General features: G+C 38.7%; 3 protein-coding genes across 3 annotated transcripts; 2 read left to right on the top strand and 1 right to left on the bottom strand.

Annotated features, from left to right (window-relative positions):
* Positions 1-2029: 2029 nt before the first annotated feature.
* Positions 2030-3963, top strand: LOC128381070 (microfibril-associated glycoprotein 4-like). Its single transcript, XM_053341021.1, has 6 exons — positions 2030-2035; positions 2313-2468; positions 2628-2666; positions 2754-2850; positions 2937-3104; positions 3600-3963. The coding sequence occupies exons 1-6, from the start codon at positions 2030-2032 to the stop codon at positions 3851-3853; spliced, it is 720 nt and encodes a 239-aa protein (XP_053196996.1). The 3' UTR covers positions 3854-3963.
* Positions 3964-11372: 7409 nt separating this feature from the next.
* LOC128381071 (microfibril-associated glycoprotein 4-like) lies at positions 11373-13329 on the top strand. The gene is made up of 6 exons (XM_053341022.1): positions 11373-11393; positions 11664-11819; positions 11996-12034; positions 12122-12218; positions 12305-12472; positions 12966-13329. Exons 1-6 carry the CDS (start codon positions 11388-11390, stop codon positions 13217-13219), a joined length of 720 nt encoding a protein of 239 aa, XP_053196997.1. The 5' UTR covers positions 11373-11387; the 3' UTR covers positions 13220-13329.
* A 3471-nt stretch (positions 13330-16800) lies between these two features.
* On the bottom strand, positions 16801-18167 carry LOC128381824 (hydroxycarboxylic acid receptor 2-like). Its single transcript, XM_053341855.1, has 2 exons — positions 17784-18167; positions 16801-17496 (listed from the first exon to the last, which is right to left on the bottom strand). The coding sequence occupies exons 1-2, from the start codon at positions 18165-18167 to the stop codon at positions 16801-16803; spliced, it is 1080 nt and encodes a 359-aa protein (XP_053197830.1).
* Positions 18168-20734: the final 2567 nt, after the last annotated feature.

Genomic DNA, 20734 nt, shown 5'->3' with positions numbered 1-20734 from the left:
TCCTGACATTAAAATACAGAGTGAAGTTTGGAAAGAATGAAGAACACATATATTTACAGTCACTATCAGGCACTTCTGAGAGTTTGAGCCAGTAGCTAAGTTTACAGGAATTTGCTAGATTTTAATACACATTACAAACTAATGAAGCAGAGGAGAGGACAGAGAAGCTAACACCAACTTATATTACAGTAAACAGTAAAACATGCTAGATACTTAAAATAGCTTCACTGTTTATACACGAGACACAACTCCAACATGAAATGATTCATCCAGAAGCATTACTCATATTAGAGTAGGTATAATAATGAGATAGTGTTCCTTGCTGTCCACACAAGAGGTCAGTTTGAATTATGAAAGTCTTTTAAGGTTTAGTGACTCAGATGCAAGCACAAGGAAACAACAACAAGTCCACTTTAGTTAAACATTTATAACTAATACTACAGCTACAAGTACTAAACATTACAACATTTTATAAATAGCACACCAGAGAGAAACTGGTACTCTAGGTTATGGATAGTGAATGATTCAAATGTATAATGTAGAGTTATCGGGTGTATCATCGTTGTACAGACCTGATGATCAGGCAAGATGATTGTTGTGAATCAAATCAAAGGTGCAACATCTTTGTTCTGAATTGCTAATTGAAATTACACATTATGAAAGCACCAGGGTTTCAACAAGTTGATGAGGGTTTTGCAGTTAATGCTTGTTCACTGGGTGGAGTTTGATGTCCAGCGATGAAAAGCTGGAGTATGGATCTTGAAAGTATAAGTTGGTTGGCCAGTTTGAATTTGAAAAGTTTATTTTGAGGTTTTCTGTTGTTCAGATCTTCAGACTATCACCATGCAAGGTTTTAACTGGCATGGAGTCCTACATAAGAGACTGTGTTTGTGTGTTTTCTGGTAAATGTCTGTGAGTATCTGTATGTCCTTGGGCATGATATTGTTATTTGCCGCATATCTTTTCCTTGTTGTGTTGTTGTTGTTGTCCTTTGAACAGTTGTTTGGTAAATCATTAATCTCACACTCAGAGCTTAATTATAATAGCCAATGGTGAAGGACATTTATCCAAGTGATACTATATATGACCAGATGTCTGTGACTCTAACTATCTTATTGTCTTTCTGTGCTGGTAGTTCACATTTGTAGTTTAAAAGCTCATATTTGTATATTTGTTTGTAACGACCTGATCTGAAGGCAGTTGGTTTCATAGGTCATCAATCAAGCTGTTAATCACTGATTAGGTGCAGCTGTAGAATAACTCATGTAATGTCTCATCATAAATGTCTCATTTTGCACTGATGAAAGTCCAACTCTTCTCTTGGTGTTTCTTCGTGAACCAAGATGAGGAAGGATGTTGACTTATGGCTGACTAAGCCTGTTTGAGATAGGTGGCTACAACCTACATTAGCTAAGATTGAACATCTGGCCTGTAGGGGGTGCTAATGGGTCCACACAGCCTTCATGGTAGTGAGCCCTGCTGTTTGCAACACCTCTACATTAGTGACGTAAACATCTCAGTGGATGTTGAGGATGGAGGCAGCGTGTTCAACAAGGTGCAGGTAGCAGCAGTACAGGACCCACAACTCAGCACCATACAGCAGGATGGTCAGCATGATGGTGTGGTACACACTGACCTTTGGTGGCCAATCTGTTGGTGTCAGACAAGATGTTGCTGCCCAGGTAGCTGAACTGGTGGAGTACTTTCAGCCAGGTCTGATCTAATGACCTAATGACCTGAGACAAAAACATAACACTCCAAGTAAACATTTGATCCCAGTAATGGAGCAGAGTCCCCACAATGTAGGTGGATGTCAGGTTTGGGACCCAACAAAGTCATGTTAACAGGAACACACACACTCAAAGACATCATGTTTCCACTGGTTCAGAAAATAGTTTTATCAGTGTGAAGCAGCAGCTGTTCAGTCATTTATTAATATTTGTGATATTAATACAGTTCAGACACATCAGAGCATCCAGACTGACTGACATCAAGATTTTCATCAGATCTTCTCAGCAGAACTCTGATGATGAAGGTAAGTTTGTGACTTTATACACCTGATTGAATTAATATTGATCAATAGTTTCAGTCACATTCTCTGAAATAGTCTGTGGTGATAAAAGAGTTTCTAAAAATGTCCTTTTGTGAAGTTTCTCTGTATGTTTCACTTTTAAAGTTTCATTCTTTGATTCTGTTTACAAATCCACAAAATCCCAAATTACAATCAGTTGTTTTAATAAAATTGGACATGAATCTTCTCTGTGAGTTTAGTTTTATTTTACTTTGTGTGTGCTGCTGTGTTTCTGTTGCAGCTGGTTTCAGTCTTCCTCCTCCTCCTGGCTCCAGTGTTGACCTGCTGCTTACCTCTCGTCCTCCCGCTGGACTGCAGTGACATCCATAACAATGACAACAGCCAACTCAGTGGAGTGTACACCATCTATCCCATCGGAGCCACGTCTGCTGTCCAGGTACACTTTGTGAAGGAACATACATTGGCATACACTGGGTCAAACTAGGCAGACTGAGGTCACTGTAAGGCCACAAGATTCAAGATGTGGCAGCTGCTGATTGATGGAATATAGTTTTAGTAAAGGATCATATTTACTAATGAGTGTGTTTGTGTGTAGGTGTACTGTGACATGGACTCAGCAGGAGGAGGATGGACGGTGAGTTTTTGAACAGAAGTCATCAAGTCACAGCTGAGTGGTTTTCAGTATGAACACTTCCTGTTTGACCGTCATAATAACCCCCAGGTGTTCCAGAGGAGGATGGACGGCTCGGTGAACTTCTACAGGCCCTGGGATCAATACAAGAAGGGCTTTGGTAGCGCTGCTGGAGAGTACTGGCTGGGTGAGAACAGTCATGTGACTTCATGAAACTCTCTGTTCATTAAAACAAACTAACTCTGACGTGACTTCATGTTTGTGTGTTTTCAGGCCTGGAGAGTCTCTTCCATCTGACTCTGAGGAAAAGGTTTGAGCTGCTGGTCGACATGGAGGACTTCAGTGGGAACAAAGTGTTTGCTCGTTACTCCTCGTTCTCCATCGACCCAGAGTCCCACGGATACAGACTGCATGTGTCTGGATTCACTGATGGAGGAGCAGGTCAGTTACTGTTAGCAGTTAGTACTTCTGTTTGTCTGATGTTTGGTTTCCACATGGAGACACTGAGGATTTCTGTCCTTATATTGGATTATTTGTGTGATTCCTTCAGCTAAAGACAGATTCACAAAGATTTTCAACTCAGTAACAACAAATCTGTGTTCTGCTCATGTTTTATTAATTACATGAAGCTTTGGTTTTTATAAACACATTTAAAGGAAAAATGTAAATGAGCTCCAGCAGGTTTCAGGTGTTTTTATCCCTTCAACCTTTTACAGTTCTTGTCTACATGACATACTGCATGTTGTTATGTTACAGTAGCAGCAGCAGATGCAGTACTAGTAGTACTGGAAGTATTTGTACAAGTGGTGGCCATAGCAGTAGTACTGTATTAGTAGTGACAGTTGTAGTGTTAATAGTTATATAACATTATATAATACAGTGTCATTAGCAGCAGTGTTGTGATCATACACTTGTTGTTTTCTTGTGTTTCTGTAGGAGACTCCCTGAGTGGTCACAACGGACAGAAGTTCACCACCTTCGACAAAGACCAGGACTCTCACAGCGGTAACTGTGCCAGACTCCAACTGGGGGCGTTCTGGTACGGCGGCTGTTCCTATGCAAACCCCAACGGAGTTTATCGCTGGGGGGCTGACGCCACTATCAATCGTGTAGGAGTGGAGTGGTACCACTGGAAAGGTTTTAACTACTCCCTGAAGACCTTCAGCATGAAGATTCGTCCTGTGCAGTAATTCTCCAGAACGAACAAACAGAATATCTGCTGATCTCTTTCTTTCTTTCTCTCTGATCTAATCTGTAACCTCACATATAAATCAAATAAAGATTTCCAGCATGAATAAAAGTCAGAGTGGAGTGTTTGTGTGAGCAGCTGCAGGGTGTAAAGTCTTGTGTCAAACAGTTAACGGAAGAAATTACATATTGTGATTTCAAGTAGGATTTTAAACTTTTACTTGTTATGAAGTATTTTAAACTATAAGAGAAAGCTGCTGATGTTTTCTGTGTAAAGCCTTATAGAAACACCATGAAATTAGAAATGACTGATCAAATATCCTCACAGACACAATATCACCAGTCGATCCATCACTAAAGATAAATAATGTCACACAGCAAATTGAAATGAAAGAAAATGATAGATCACGGCTTGAAAAAGAAAGATAGGTTAACAGTGGACAGACTTTGATTTGTCGAAGCTTGATAAGCACAGTTTCAGGAGCGGGAACACACACCAATCACACCCCTTCCGGCTCCTATATAAACAGACCTATCAGCTTCCCCCTCGTTCAGTCTCGCTGTCGAGTTTCCCTCCGCCCCGCCCTCTCTTCTGTTCTTCTCTCCTCTCTCACAGGTTCCTGGGGGATCGTCACTGCCCGGGCGCAGTGGCGGATCCTTTGTCCGACCTCCCCACACCGCATCAAGAATCACTCCGCATCAAGAATACACAATTCATTCAAATTCTGTCAATAAATCTGTTAAAACGTATCTCGTTGGTGATGTGTTCCTTGCTCGTGAATCATAATTTATTGATTTCTTTTCAGTCTTTAGAAGAATTCATTATAACTGTTTATCAGAAGAAACTGTAGCAAACACACGTACACACAGAGTCTGAATCCGTTAATTCTCTGAACTTTTGTCCATTCTGACGGTCGACTCGTCTCTTCGATCACGAGCGACGTGAAAAACAAAACAAACATCTGGAAGTGAAATGTAGAAAAATAATCCAGGTTCTCTTCTCTTTGAAATGTTACACCTAAAAAATATATATTTTGTATTTTATTAAAGTCTGAAAACGTTTTTAGCTGCAAAATAAAAGTGATATCTGTTTTTAATACCTTAAAACACATTTTAGTCTCTGGAATGAAATCTAATAAAAAGAGACGCTGCACTTTAAAAAAGACACATTATGGTTCATATTTGTCTTGTTAAAGCAAAATATTAAAGAAAACAAATATTTTTCAGTGTCTTTTTTTAGTAGCTGATGAATCACAGCTTCTGTTTGCTCAGACTGTGAGAAAACACAGAACTCATGTTTTAGTACGTTTTGTGGCTCCCTCAATAAAACCATTTTATCTTTTATTAATACCTAAAAATCTTCTGAACTAACATAAGAGTGAGATTAAATCATGTTTTGAATATTTTATAATTCATCAAGAGGATTCATATAGAAATCCATGCTGGTTTTTTGTTTGAGGAAATTTTCCATGATGGGATATTTTACAAATAATTTTTATTTCTATAATAAAATCCTGAAAAAAGGGACTGAGTTTGGAAAAAGAGTTTGACTTCAGTTTTTTCGTCCTTTTGGAAACAAATATTTTTCATATGCATTACTGATTAAAGGTTTACTGTCACAGAGGACCTAAGAAACCTGTAAATATTCACATTTAAGAAGCTGGAATCAGAGAATTTCTTGAAAATGACTGAAAACACTTCACATATAATTGAAATAAATATTTCCAGCATCAATAAAAGTCAGAGTGGAGTGTGTGTGTGAGCAGCTGCTGGGTGTAAAGTCTAGTGTCAAACAGCAGGTGTAGAGAAATGATTGGACAGATGGAGTTGACTTGTATTGGAGCTCACAGCAGCTTGAACTCTGCTGTAATGAACACGTTCCACCACTAGATGGCTCTGTTGTCTATTAGTTCCATCTAGTTGTATCCACAGACTGACTGTATGTCTGAGCTTTCAGCAGGACACAAACTACACATGAACCCTCACACTGTCACACAGTGGTGGAAAGTTACTCAGTACATTTACTCAAGTACTGTACTGAAGTACAATTTAGAGGTGCTTGTACTTTACTGTAGTACAGTTTGAGGTACTAGTACTTTACTGTAGTACAGTTAGAGGTACTTGTACTTTACTGTAGTACAGTTAGAGGTATGTGTACTTTACTGTAGTACAGTCTGAGGTACTAGTACTTTACTGTAGTACAGTTAGAGGTACTAGTACTTTACTGTAGTACAGTTTGAGGTACTTGTACTTTACTATAGTACAGTTAGAGGTACTTGTACTTTACTGTAGTACAGTTTGAGGTACTAGTACTTTACTGTAGTACAGTTAGAGGTACTAGTACTTTACTGTAGTACAGTTTGAGGTACTTGTACTTTACTATAGTACAGTTAGAGGTACTTGTACTTTACTGTAGTACAGTTTGAGGTACTAGTACTTTACTGTAGTACAGTTTGAGGTACTTATACTTTACTGTAGTACAGTTAGAGGTACTTGTACTTTACTGTAGTACAGTTTTAGGTACTAGTACTTTACTGTAGTAAGTTTGAGGTACTAGTATTTTACTGTAGTACAGTTTGAGGTACTTGTACTTAACTGTAGTACAGTCTGAGGTACTAGTACTTTACTGTAGTACAGTTTTAGGTAGGCCTACTTGTACTTTACTTTAGTACAGTTAGAGGTATGTGTACTTTACTGTAGTATAGTTTGAGGTACTTGTCCTTTACTGTAGTACAGTTAGAGGTACTTGTACTTTACTGTAGTACAGTCTGAGGTACTAGTACTTTACTGTAGTACAGTTTGAGGTACTAGTACTTTACTGTAGTACAGTTAGAGGTACTTGTACTTTACTGTAGTATTTCCATGTGATGCTACTTTCTACTCCACTACATTTATTTAACAGCTTTAGTTACTTTTCAGATTCAGATTTGACACAATGGAAAATATAACAAACTTTTAAAATACAACACGTTGTTAAAGATGAAGATGAAGATGAGCAGTGTGCAGTCGGCTCACATTTCAGATGTCTAACCGCTCCACCAAATAGTGATTTCTCACATGCTTTCATTTCAATTAATGTTCAAATTATCCAATATTTTTGCCAAAAATTAGAGAAAAAGTCCAAAATCTGAAAACAGGAAATGTCACAGATTTCAAACAAGCCACACTGTCATTCGTGATTTCTCTGACTTTTTGTCTTTTATGTTAATCTTTTAATTTTAGGTGATTTTAACATTCACATTCTTACATTTAATTGACGCTTTCAGTCTTACTCTGTCAGTTATGGGCCCTACTCATGTACATTCAGTGTTTCCCACACATTCATTTATTCGTGGCGGCACGCCACGGATAGATTTTTCGGCACAAATAGATTTTTCGGCTTTTGACTCGCTCGACCTCGCTCTTAAAAGCATTATAATGGGACTTTGTCTGTGAATGTAGCTTGTTGTTACAATTCCGGTGCAGTAGGTGGCGGTACTATGCTGTAACTCCGGCAATAAAACCAGAGAAGACGCACTTAATGCACCTGGTCGGCCAGAAGAAGAAACAGAAGAAACAGAAGAAACAGAAGAAACGGATTTCATATTTCACAAGAATGGATACTTGGCGAGCTGTACAGAAAGTCCTGAGTCATAAGATGATCGTTGTGGATAAAGGGAAGACTTTGAAGGTATGTAGCATTATATCTGTTTTTACTTTAGCTGAGTGGCTAGCCGAGCTAACCGCTAATACTATTACGGCTGTGAGCAACCATATAAGTCGTGGGTGGTCTTGAATGAATCAGGAGAATCTAAGCTTTCCAACAATGTACGGCATGAATATATATGTTTAAGGGTTGGTGTTTAAAACATTCAGAAGAACGTGTGGCTACCTCCTAACATCCATCCCGTCCCGTAGACGGAACAGCGTGCGTTAAGAGGTTAAAAACCGAATATACCGACATGGGCAAAATGACGTCGGTAATCGTCGTAAATTTCGGTATCGATAAATTTTCGGTTTATCGCCCAGCCCTAGTAAGCACCAACTCTGAACCGATTTCTCTCTTCTTTGACAAACATCATCTCTCCTATGAATCATACTACATGTCCATCAGACATTCCCTCATGCCTACTGTTGGGCCTTGGTTACAGGTCTGGCTATCAGCAATAATTAATGGTTATTAAAGATAATTATTAATTACCAAATGTAATAAAAAGTATTAAGAATTAATCATAATGGGGAACCGCCCTGACAAACAGGTAAAAGATGGTTAATTGGTTGAGTCAGGTTAAATGAATAATATATAAATAAATACTAAACGATCAGTTTGGAACTCTGGTTAATAATTAACTTAATAACAATAATAAAATGAACATATCAGTAACTAGTCAAGGTTGAAGGATTTTGGAGTTCTTTGCAGAACAGAGGTCGGCATTACTAAAGCATGTCATTGGATGCCAAATAACAATTTGACTCAACGGGACATTTGGAATATTATCAGTTTCCCATGTAGGTAACAAAAAAATATAAATACAACTGATAGAAAAAAAGCATACCAACTTTAATAAGTTCTCATTATTCATCATAAACAGCAGCCAATCAGAGAGCAGTAATTTGGTGCTGTGTCAAACAAGAAGCATCCTATTTAAACTGTCTAATGGAAAACAAGAACAGCCTTGAAAAAATAGCTTCACACAACTGGAAAAACCAGAAGGATATGTATCCATAGCTGAGGTATTCAACACAACACTGGCTGCAGTGTTTCTTGTTGTGCACCATTTTGCTGACATGATAAGATTGTTGATGTTTTATGATGGTATCCAGTTGATAAAATAATTAGAGCTGCAGCAGTCAAATACAATAACAAGGTCAAAGGTCCATAGAAGCTTTAGTTGGAGGGTTTGTGGATCCTCCCCCAAGCAAATGTGATATTATATGATTAAAATCAATGCATTGTCACACAATTGTGGACTATTATCATTAGAATATTTATTTAAAAACACACTGTGTGCAACCTACCAGATGCAGGGATGGGATTGATCTTTAGCCTACAACAGCACTTTTTATTTCCTTGTTGGAATAAAAGCAACAACACATCATACTTTATGATCCAACCGATAAACATTTATACTGCCTATTAATATTTGACTTTTGTTCCCGGTTAAAGATCATTACTGTACATGCAATTGAGATTGTTTGTGACTCAGCAGACCTTATAAACCTCCGGCTGTGAGTAACTTGTTCATTCGTCTCCTGGTTGGTTTCCTGGTTGAAGCTGCAGATTAATTTCACCCTCACTCATCGGCTTGATTCAGATTATTTTCAGCATCTAAAGGTAACGTAACCAACAGTTTTCATCATGTTTGTGTCTATGAGTGTTTAAATGATCTGATAACAGTAGAGATGGTAGTTATAGTGATGTGTTATGTTGCTTTATTGACTGCATTGGTGAATGAAGGAAAGAGAAGAAGGAAGAAATACAAATACAGTATTTATCAATATACTTATATTTACAGTCACTATCAGGCACTCCTGAGAGTTTGAGCCAGTAGCTAAGTTTACAGGAATTTGCTAGATTTTAATACACATTACCAACTAATGAAGCAGAGGAGAGGACAGAGAAGCTAACACCAACTTATATTACAGTAAACAGTAAAACATGCTAAACACTTAATATAGTTTCACTGCGTCTACACGAGACACAACTCCAACATGAAATGATTCATCCAGAAGCATTACTCATATTAGAGTAGGTATAATAATGAGATAGTGTTCCTTGCTGTCCACACAAGAGATCAGTTTGAATTATGAAAGTCTTTTAAGGTTTAGTGACTCAGATGCAAGCACAAGGAAACACCAACAAGTCCACTTTAGTTAAACATTCATAACTAATACTACAGCTACAAGTATTAAACACTACAACATTTTATAAACAGGACACAAGAGAGAAACTGGTACTCTAGGTTATGGCTAGTGAATGATTCAAACATATAATGTAGAGTTATCGGGTGCATCATCGTTGTACAGACCTGATGAACAGACGAGATGATTGTTGTGAATCAAATCTAAGGTACAACATCTTTCTTCTGAATTGCTAATTGAAATTACACATTATGAAAGCACCAGGGTTTCAACAAGTTGATGAGGGTTTTGCAGTTAACTTGCTTGTTCACTGGGTGGAGTTTGATGTCCAGCGATGAAAAGCTGGAGTATGGATCTTGTAAGTATAAGTTGGTTGGCCAGTTTGAATTTGAAAAGTTTATTTTGAGGTTTTCTGTTGTTCTGAATCTGTTGTTCTGATCTTCAGACTACCACCATGCAAGCTTTTAACTGGCATGGAGGAAAAAAAGACAAAAAAAAAAAACAGTTAGAAACCAGGAATCACAGAGTCTTACATAAGAGACTATGTGTGTGTGTTTTCTGGTAAATGTCTGTGATTATCTGTATGTCCTTGGGCATGATATTGTTATTAACAGCATATCTTTCCTTGTTATGATTTGCCCTTTGAACAGTTGTTTGGTGAATCATTAATGTCCTTAAAGTCAGAGTTCACAGTGATATTAGAGTAGGTGCAGCTCATCTCTGTTGGTGACTGACTCTCAGAGCTGAATTATGATAGCCAATGGTGAAGGTCATTTATCCAAGTGATACTATATATGACCAGATGTCTGTGACAGTATCTTATTGTCTTTCTGTGCTGGTAGTTCACATTTGCAGTTAAAAAGCTCATATTTGTATATTTGTTTGTAATCACCTGATCTGAAGGCAGTTGGCTTCATAGGTCATCAATCAAACTGTTAATCATTGATTAGGTGCAGCTGTAGAATAACTCATGTAATGTCTCATCATAAATGTCTCATTTTGCACTGATGAAAGTCCAACTCTTCTCTTGGTGTTTCTTCATGAACCAAGATGAGGAAGGATGTTCACTTATGGCTGACTAAGCCTTTTTGAGATAGGTGGCTACAACCTACAGTAGCTAAGGTTGAATATCAGGCCTGTAGGGGGTGCTAATGGGTCCACACAGCCTTCATGGTAGTGAGCCCTGCTGTTTGCAACACCTCTACATTAGTGACGTAAACATCTCAGTGGATGTTGAGGATGGAGGCAGCGTGTTCAACAAGGTGCAGGTGGCAGCAGTACAGGACCCACAACTCAGCACCATACAGCAGGATGGTCAGCATGATGGTGTGGTACACACTGACCTTTGGTGGCTAATCTGGTGGAGTACTTTCAGCCAGGTCTGATCTAATGATCTAATGACCTGAGACAAAAACATAATACCCCAAGTAAATATTTGATCCCAGTAATGGAGCAGAGTCCCCACAATGTCGGTGGATGTCAGGTTTGGGACCCAACAAAGTCATGTTAACAGGAACACACACACTCAAAGACATCATGTTTCCACTAGTTCAGAAAATAGTTTTATCAGTGTGAAGCAGCAGCTGTTCAGTCATTTATTAATATTTGTGATATTAATACAGTTCAGACACATCAGAGCATCCAGACTGACTGACATCAAGATTTTCATCAGATCCTCTCAGCAGAACTCTGACGATGAAGGTAAGTTTGTGACGTTATACACCTGACTGAATTAATATTGATCAATAGTTTCAGTCAGATTCTCTGAAATTGTCTGTGGTGATAAAAGAGTTTCTAAAAATGTCCATTTATGAAGTTTCTCTGTATGTTTCACTTTTAAAGTTTCATTCTTTGATTCTGTTTACAAATCCACAAAATCTCAAATTACAAACAGTTGGTTTAATAAAATTGGACATGAGTCTGAGTTTAGTGTCATTTTATTTTGTTTGTGCTGCTGTGTTTCTGTTGCAGCTGGTTTCAGTCTTCCTCCTCCTCCTGGCTCCAGTGTTGACCTGCTGCTTACCTCTCGTCCTCCCGCTGGACTGCAGTGACATCCATAACAATGACAACAGCCAACTCAGTGGAGTGTACACCATCTATCCCATCGGAGCCACGTCTGCTGTCCAGGTACACTTTGTTAAGGAATTTTCCATAACTTATGTATCATACATTGGCATACACTGGGTCCAACTAGGTACTGAGGTCATTGTAAGGCCACACAATTCAAGACGTGGCAGCTGCTGATTGATTGAATATAGTTTTAGTAAAGGATCATATTTACTAATGAGTGTGTTTGTGTGTAGGCGTACTGTGACATGGACTCAGATGGAGGAGGCTGGACGGTGAGTTTTTGAACAGAAGTCATCAAGTCACAGCTGAGTGGTTTTCAGTATGAACACTTCCTGTTTGACCGTCATAATAACCCCTAGGTGTTCCAGAGGAGGATGGACGGCTCGGTGAACTTCTACAGGCCCTGGGATCACTACAAGAAGGGCTTTGGTAGCGCTGCTGGAGAGTACTGGCTGGGTGAGAACAGTCATGTGACTTCATGAAGCTCTCTGTTCATTAAAACAAACAAACTCTGACGTGACTTCATGTTTGTGTGTTTTCAGGCCTGGAGAGTCTCTTCCATCTGACTCTGAGGAAAAAGTTTGAGCTGCTGGTCGACATGGAGGACTTCAGTGGAAACAAAGTGTTTGCTCGTTACTCCTCGTTCTCCATCGACCCAGAGTCCCACGGATACAGACTGCATGTGTCTGGATTCACTAATGGAGGAGCAGGTCAGTTACTGTTAGCAGTTAGTACTTCTGTTTGTCTGATGTTTGGTTTCCACATGGAGACACTGAGGATTTCTGTCCTTATATTGGATTATTTGTGTGATTCCTTCAGCTAAAGACAGATTCACAAAGATTTTAAAGTCAGTAACAACAAATCTGTGTTCTGCTCATGTTTTATTAATTACATGAAGTTGGTTTTTATAAACACATTCAAAGGAAAAATGTAAATGAGCCCCAGCAGGTTTCAGGTGTTTTTATCCCTTCAACCTTTTACAGTTCTTGTCTACATGACATACTGCATGTTGTTATGTTACAGTAGCAGCAGCAGATGCAGTACTAGTAGTACTGGAAGTATTTGTACAAGTGGTGGCCATAGCAGTAGTACTGTATTAGTAGTGACAGTTGTAGTGTTAATAGTTATATAACATTATATAATATGGTGTCATTAGCACCAGTGTTGTGATCATACACTTGTTGTTTTCTTGTGTTTCTGTAGGAGACTCCCTGAGTTATCACAGCGGACAGAAATTCACCACCTTCGACAAAGACCAGGACTCCTACAGCGGTAACTGTGCCAGAGAACGCCTGGGGGCGTTCTGGTACAACGCCTGTTTCTATGCAAACCCTAACGGGGTTTATCGCTGGGGGGCTGATGCCACTCTCTCTCTTGTAGGAGTGGAGTGGTACCACTGGAAGGGTTATAACTACTCCCTGAAGACCATCAGCATGAAGATTCGTCCTGTGCAGTAATTCTCCAGAACAAACAAACAGAATATCTGTTGATCTCTTTCTTTCTTTCTCTCTGATCTAATCTGTAACCTCACATATAAATCAAATAAAGATTTCCAGCATCAATAAAAGTCAGAGTGGAGTGTGTGTGTGAGCAGCTGCTGGGTGTAAAGTCTAGTGTCAAACAGCAGGTGTAGAGAAATGATTGGACAGATGGAGTTGACTTGTATTGGAGCTCACAGCAGCTTGAACTCTGCTGTAATGAACACGTTCCACCACTAGATGTCTCTGTTGTCTATTAGTTCCATCTAGTTGTATCCACAGACTGACTGTATGTCTGAGCTTTCAGCAGGACACAAACTACACATGAACCCTCACACTGTCACACAGTGGTGGAAAGTTACTCAGTACATTTACTCAAGTACTGTACTGAAGTACAATTTAGAGGTACTAGTACTTTACTGTAGTACAGTTTGAGGTACTTGTACTTTATTGTAGTATAGTTAGAGGTACAGTACTTGTACTTTACTGTAGTACAGTTAGAGGTACTAGTACTTTACTGTAGTACAGTTAGAGGTACTAGTACTTTACTGTAGTATTTCCATGTGATGCTACTTTCTACTCCACTACATTTATTTAACAGCTTTAGTTACTTTTCAGATACAGATTTGACACAATGGAAAATATAACAAGCTTTTAAAATACAACACATTGTTAAAGATGAAACCAGTCAGCAGTGTGTAGTCAGCTCACATTTCAGATGTCTATGAGTTGTTAACAGCTCCACCAAATACTGATTTTTCCCTCTAAACTTCTCACATGCTTTCATTTCAATAAATGTTCAAATGATTCAATATTTCAGCAGAAATCAAAGATTAGAGAAAAAGTCCAAAAACTGAAAACAGGGCACAGAATGGAAGCAGGATTTCTTACATTTAATTGACTCTTCCAGCCTTATTCAATCAGTTATGGGCCCTTCTTATGTACATTGTTATACTCTTGACCTTATCTTAACATCTGGCATTTTGCCAATATAACAGTTGAGTGTTATTGTGATATAACTGCTGCTGTGATGATTTAGTGAGCTCAACTGTGACTTAGATCTTTTCCCCTTGCCATCTTAATACAGAATCAGTATCAACTTGGCCTGCTCTGCTCTTTTATACATGTCACAGAGCATGATTGGATGTTAACTGATTCATTGTACCATGCAGTGCGCCGGTGTTTCCCACATATATTTATCCAGGTTTTTTCCTTGAATTTGTCCCCCATCTCTACGTTGTGTTGAAAAAAGTTCAGTAGTTCCGAAAATGGAAATACTATTGAGTTTAGCAAGGCCCCGTAGTGCATAAGCACATATGAGCACCAGCTGACATTAAGGAGGGAAAATGTTTTTTTTTTAATTCTGTGAAAAATATGGTAAAAACTATTTTGGTCATTTCCAAGAGCACACAGTGATTAAAATGTCTGTATATCTGATCAACAGTCCAAAAGACATTCAGTTTATTTCAATGTATGACAAGGAAAAACTTATTCATATTTGATAAGCTTCAACCACCAAATTTGTGTCACCTTTGATTAAAAAAAATCTATTTACGTATGATTGCAGCTCTCCCAAGAAACCAAGGGTCTTTCCTACTACTCTACTAACTCTGACGTCATGTGAAGTATGTAGTGTGTTTAACTGCGTAGTGATTTAGAGTATGTGAGAAGTTCCTGGATGGTTTACACATCAAGAGCTGACTACTCACATTACCCAAGATGCAACGCTACTACTCACACTCACATTACCCAAGATGCAACGCTACTACTCACACTCACATTACCCAAGATGCAACGCTGCTACTCACACTCACATTACCCAAGATGCAACGCTGCTACTCAGACTTCTGGAAAAAAAAATTTGTGAAAATGACAGGAAGTGCGTTACTCGGCTAACTTGAGGGGCTCCGAATTCTCAGGAACAAAACTTTAAACAGGTGTTTTATTGTGAAAATGACAGGAAGTGACTTTAAACAGGTGTCATTTGGACAAATTAGCGTCACATTGTGGATCTAAAGGGCTACTTTACTTTCTTCCTAAAAAGGTTAGAAATGTGGATAAAGTGGTTTATTTACAGAGTTAGAGCTAAAATGAAATCAGCTTCAGCCTGATGATTTCAACTCGGGTAGAAACCAAATGCATTGTGGGTTATCGTGTAGTTTACTACAGTGTAAACGGTCTGCTTACTATCTGGTCCTTTAGTGTGTAGTATAGAAGTATGTAGTATAGAAGTATGTAGTATGTAGTATAGAAGTATGTAGTATAGAAGTATGTAGTACAGAAGTATGTAGTATGTAGTATAGAAGTATGTAGTATAGAAGTATGTAGTATAGAAGTATGTAGTATGTAGTATAGAAGTATGTAGTATGTAGTATAGAAGTATGTAGTATAGAAGTATGTAGTATGTAGTATAGAAGTATGTAGTATGTAGTATAGAAGTATGTAGTATAGAAGTATGTAGTGTGTAGTATAGAAGTATGTAGTATAGAAGTATGTAGTATGTAGTATAGAAGTATGTAGTATGAAGTATGTAGTATAGAAGTATGTAGTATGTAGTATAGAAGTATGTAGTATGTAGTATAGAAGTATAGAAGTATGTAGTATAGAAGTATGTAGTATGTAGTATGAAGTATGTAGTATAAAAGTGTGTAGTGTGTAGTATGTAGTATGTGGTTTCAAACACTGCCCAAGTCTAGGATGAAAAATCACACATCAGTTGATATAGTTCTAAAATCTGTCCACTAGATGGTGCACATCATCCATCATCATCTACTGTGAACTCCTGAGCACATGAACATTGAAAACAAATCAAAAATTCCGGCTGTAGAGTGATAAATGCTGAGCAGGTTTGGTTTGGAGCTTTTATTTTTGCCTCACTGCTGCTTCAACTGCCACTAAACCTGGTCTCATTTAACCTCTGAAGGACTCAAAGCCACAGACCTTTCTATTTCCTGTCAACAGCCTAAGATACCTTATATTTACTAATTGATTAACCTAAATGAATCTAAATTGATGCACAAGAAATGTAAACTACAATATTTAATTCATAAAATGGTGCAGAAATAAAATAAAAATGGTTTCAACATAGTTTTCTACAGCTGAGCAGTAGCAGGTGCATCGAAGGTTCCTGATGAGGGTCTGAGGGACTGAAACTAGTGAGCCAGAGTGTGCAGGAGCCTTTTATTCCACATTGTATAGTTTCAAATAAGTGCTTGAAAAAAATATGATTCAAAATATATACATGACACTGCTATATAGGGTGTATTTTCCTAAATCTTTTTAAAGTTTGTGTTCTCAAAGTTTTATAGGTTCAGTAAATACATATAATTAAAACACACAATTACTTTCTTCAGCAACAGAACTTGGACGTATATTTACATGCATAGCTGAGTTTGAAATTATAATTGTAAATTTAATAAAAAGATGTAAAACAAAGTTTCAACAGCATAAAAAACTAATAAAATGCACAAAACACCCAGACAATACAGTGCAAAATACTACAAAATTCAAAGACATTAAAACATGATTGCATGATCCAGTCATTATTAATGAAGAGAAGCTTATTGCATGGCTTCACTCTGTCTGTCAGACCTCAGGGATTTCAGTTCCTGCTGGTTGGTTGACTGACTTCCAGATGAAGATGCAGACTTCTCAGCATCTCCTGCATCCTGACCGCAACGCAGGAAGCGGGGAAGCGAGCTGCAGAGAGCTTTCCTGAACATGGAGCTGGAGAAGACGTACACGATGGGGTCCAGAGCTGAGTTCAGGAAGTTCAGCCCAAAAGACACGATGGTGAGCTGAGTGAAAGTGTAGAAAGCAGAACAGTTCAACGGGCTCTGCGAGCGGATGACCCACACCCCAATGGTCGTCACCGTGGTGGGTAAGAAGCACACCATGAACACAGCGACGATGGCGGCGCACACCCGCATCGCCTTGCGCACCTTGTCAGGTTTGCCTATCTGCCGCTCTCTCAAGAAGCTGGAAATCCGGATAGAGCAGAATAGCAGCATGACTATTGGGATGATGAACTCCAGCACCGTCAGGATGCGGTGCATGGCGATCAGAATGATGATGGCGCGAGACGCCTCTTTGTAAGAAGTGAAGAAGAAGCACTGGGTGCCATTCCCACTGCCCTTAATGTGGTTGTAAGCCAGCATAGGAACCCGAGGACTGATGACCAACAGCCAGACAAACACTGACACATATGCTGCCTGTCTCTTGGTCATACGGTTGAAGCGATGGTGAGGGTGGACCACCTGGAATAAGAAGACAGAGATCATCACATCTGACTTGGAGCTAAACAGTTGATGTTATACTGTCATTTCTTGGAGGCCAATGTGATTTTATAAAGTCACATTCAGTCAAAATGAGCAAATACAGATGTCTCAGGCCTAAGACTTTACTTTTTAAATAATGCCTCAAAACTACCAGAAAGCCAATCTACTGACCATGTTAAAGGTTCTGGTATAATACTGTAATATAATATAATCTATTGCAGGGCATTTTCAGGTTAGTAATACAGTGTGTATACTCCTTTCCTCACCTTAAAGTAGCGATAAACTGCCACCACAGTCATGAGTGCGATGCTGGCCGAGCGGTTGGAAAACATCAGGAAGAGATTGATCCTACACAAGCCGTCGCCAAACACCCAGTGGCCCCTGAGCAAGGCATCAATCCTGAGAGGCAGACTCACCAGAGCCATGAAATCAGCAATTACCAGGTTGAAGAGGAACAAGTTGTTGGGGTTCCAAGCCTTCAATTTAAAACAGAAAATCCACAGAGCGACTATGTTTCCCAGAAGTCCCAGTATGACGTCGATGGTGAGGACTGGGGGCAAGATCACTCCCTCCAATTGAATACCGACTGGTGGGCAGCCGCCGCCACGGCCGCCGCCGCCGGGGATCGGCGTCGTTAAGTTTGTGATCATAGTTAAGTTTGTGTTATAATCTGACATGATTTTGATTATGTGGATGTGTGTGTGTGTGCGTGTGTGTGCGTGTGTGGATGTGTGTGTGTGTGTGGATGTGGATGTGTGTGTGTGTGTATGTGGATGTGTGTGTGTGTGTGTGTGTGTGTGTGTGTGTGTGTGTGTGTGTGTGATTGTGTGGATGTGTGTGTGTGTGTGTGTGTGTGTATATGTGTGATTGTGTGTATGTGTGTGTGTGTATATGTGTGATTGTGTGTATGTGTGTATGTGTGATTGTGTGTGTGTGGTTGCGTGTGTGTGTGTGTGTGGATGTGTGTGTGTGTGATTGTGTGATTGTGTGTATGTGTGTGTGTGTGTGAGTGTGTGTGTGATTGTGTGTGTGTGTGTGTGTGATCGTGTGTGTGTGTATGTGTGATTGTGTGTGTGTGATTGTGTGTGTGTGTATGTGTGATTGCGTGTATGTGTGTGTGTGTGTGTGGATGTGTGTGTGTATGTGTGATTGTGTGTATGTGTGTGTGTATGTATATGTGTGTGGATGTGTGTGTGTGTGTGTGGATGTGAATGTGTGTGTGTGATTGTGTGTGTATGTGTGTGTGTGTATGTGTGATTGTGTGTGTATGTGTGTGTGTATGTGTGCGTGGCTGTTTGTGGGTTTGGTGGTTGAATAAGTATGAGGAACAGAGCTGCCCACACCAAGACACGTTTAGAGATTCAGGAAATTTGGCTCTTCCCTTTTTCAGCCTGGTTCCTTATTTCTCTAGAATGAAAGAGAGAGAGAGTGTTTGCATTTGAACATGAAGCAGTTCCCCTTTTCCACAAACCAGAGGAAAAGCCATTGGACAGGAAAGTGTGTCAGCAGTGTGACACAAGATCATAAACCATGGCAAAATGCATCAGTAAAACCATAATAAAAGTTGCTTATTACAATCATATGGTATATTATTCATTTAACCTTCGTGTCCTCCTCAAACTGACCCTGTCTATTTTGACTGTTTGACTGTTCAGAGAAAAAAATTACCACTAAACAAGGCAGTTTTATTTATATAGCACATTTCATACATAATGGCAACTCAAAGTGCTTTACATAAAACAGAAACATTAAAACATACAATTAACCCCCCTCCCCCATAGTAAAAACAAAGTACAGAAAAATAGAAAGAGAGAAATAAAATGCTAGAATAGAGCATTAAATATAAGATTGCAGCATAAAATAATAAATTAGCTTTAAAATCATTAAAAGGGCATAGAGTGCAAATGAAAGATTAAAATGTAAAGTGCTTTAAAAGAGCTCAAAAGGTACTAAGGCACTAAAAAAAGAAAAATAATTACCCAGAAAAACAGGAAAGAAAAAATTACCTCGAAAAACAGACCAAAAAATAAATTACTTAGAAAAAACTGATTTTTTTTTTTTATTCAAGTGAATACAATACGCTTCCGTAGGTTATGTATAAATTTAGTCCAATATAAATAAAACTAATGTGCAAGTTTACACATTAAATATAGTATCATATAGTATAATATCCAGAACTCACCAGTCAGCAAGGGTTTCATTCATAACTCCCTGGAGGAGAGAGTGAAGTGGTATCTGACCTTTGTCCTTGTATTTATGACTCTCACAGGAGGATGTTCCTGCACGTCAAGCACTTACCACATACACACACACACACACATCCACACACACACACACACACATCCACACACACACACGCACACACTTACCACATCGCTCGCAGTCATTGAGGAACTATCTCACACGTAAGAGCAGAAACACTGGGTGAAATCCAGATTGCAAGACATATGACCAAAAGGTGAAGTTCTATCTTTAGAAGAGCTGAACCAAACTAAGCAAAGTAATATGCATTTATACTGTAGTGTGTGTGTGTGTGTGTGTGGATGTGTTTGTATGTGTGTGTGTGTGTGTGTGTGTGTGTGCGTGTGTGTATATGTGTGTGTGTGGATGTGCCATTGTAAACAAGGATTCCTCCTCAGTGGTCTTTTGAGGTAAAATAGAGGATAATAATAATTAAGGTATAAGCAGAAATGTCAGAGACGCATCTTAAAAGCTCAGCAGATAATTAAATAGACATTAAGAATGATATCAGTTTAGTGTGTGTTTCTTGTTTCTGACCTGTCTTATATACAGTCTGTGTTTCTGACCTGTTCTCTCTGGTGAACTACAAGTCAAACTATTGACACAAGGATTTTGAAATGAGTTTCCTTTCTGGGGACAAACGCACAAATGATTGAGGAAGTTTTGAAATAGCAGGATTAACATTATTACTGCTGTGTGTGATGATTCAGCATGTTGTTACTTTCCAAAAGCTGATGTTTTGGGTTTTTCAGGGGTTTTTTTTCATGTATGTCTATCTTTATCTATGTTTTTGTATGTATTACTAAATTACGGCATTCTACCTCGAGATACTTATGATTCAGTTTACATATTTCCTTAATCATAATCATATTTATTTTCTAACTCTAATGTCAGTGTAGAAGCGCTGTAGAGTACATCTGAATTTCCACACTTTCATAGGCCTATCAATTTCTATCTCAGTTTTTTACTGTCAAAG

The sequence above is a fragment of the Scomber japonicus genome, chromosome 20 (assembly GCF_027409825.1).
Source record: "Scomber japonicus isolate fScoJap1 chromosome 20, fScoJap1.pri, whole genome shotgun sequence".
Lineage (NCBI taxonomy): Eukaryota > Metazoa > Chordata > Actinopteri > Scombriformes > Scombridae > Scomber > Scomber japonicus.
Note: the sequence above shows the minus strand (reverse complement) of the source record. Positions and strands in the feature narration are given on the sequence as shown.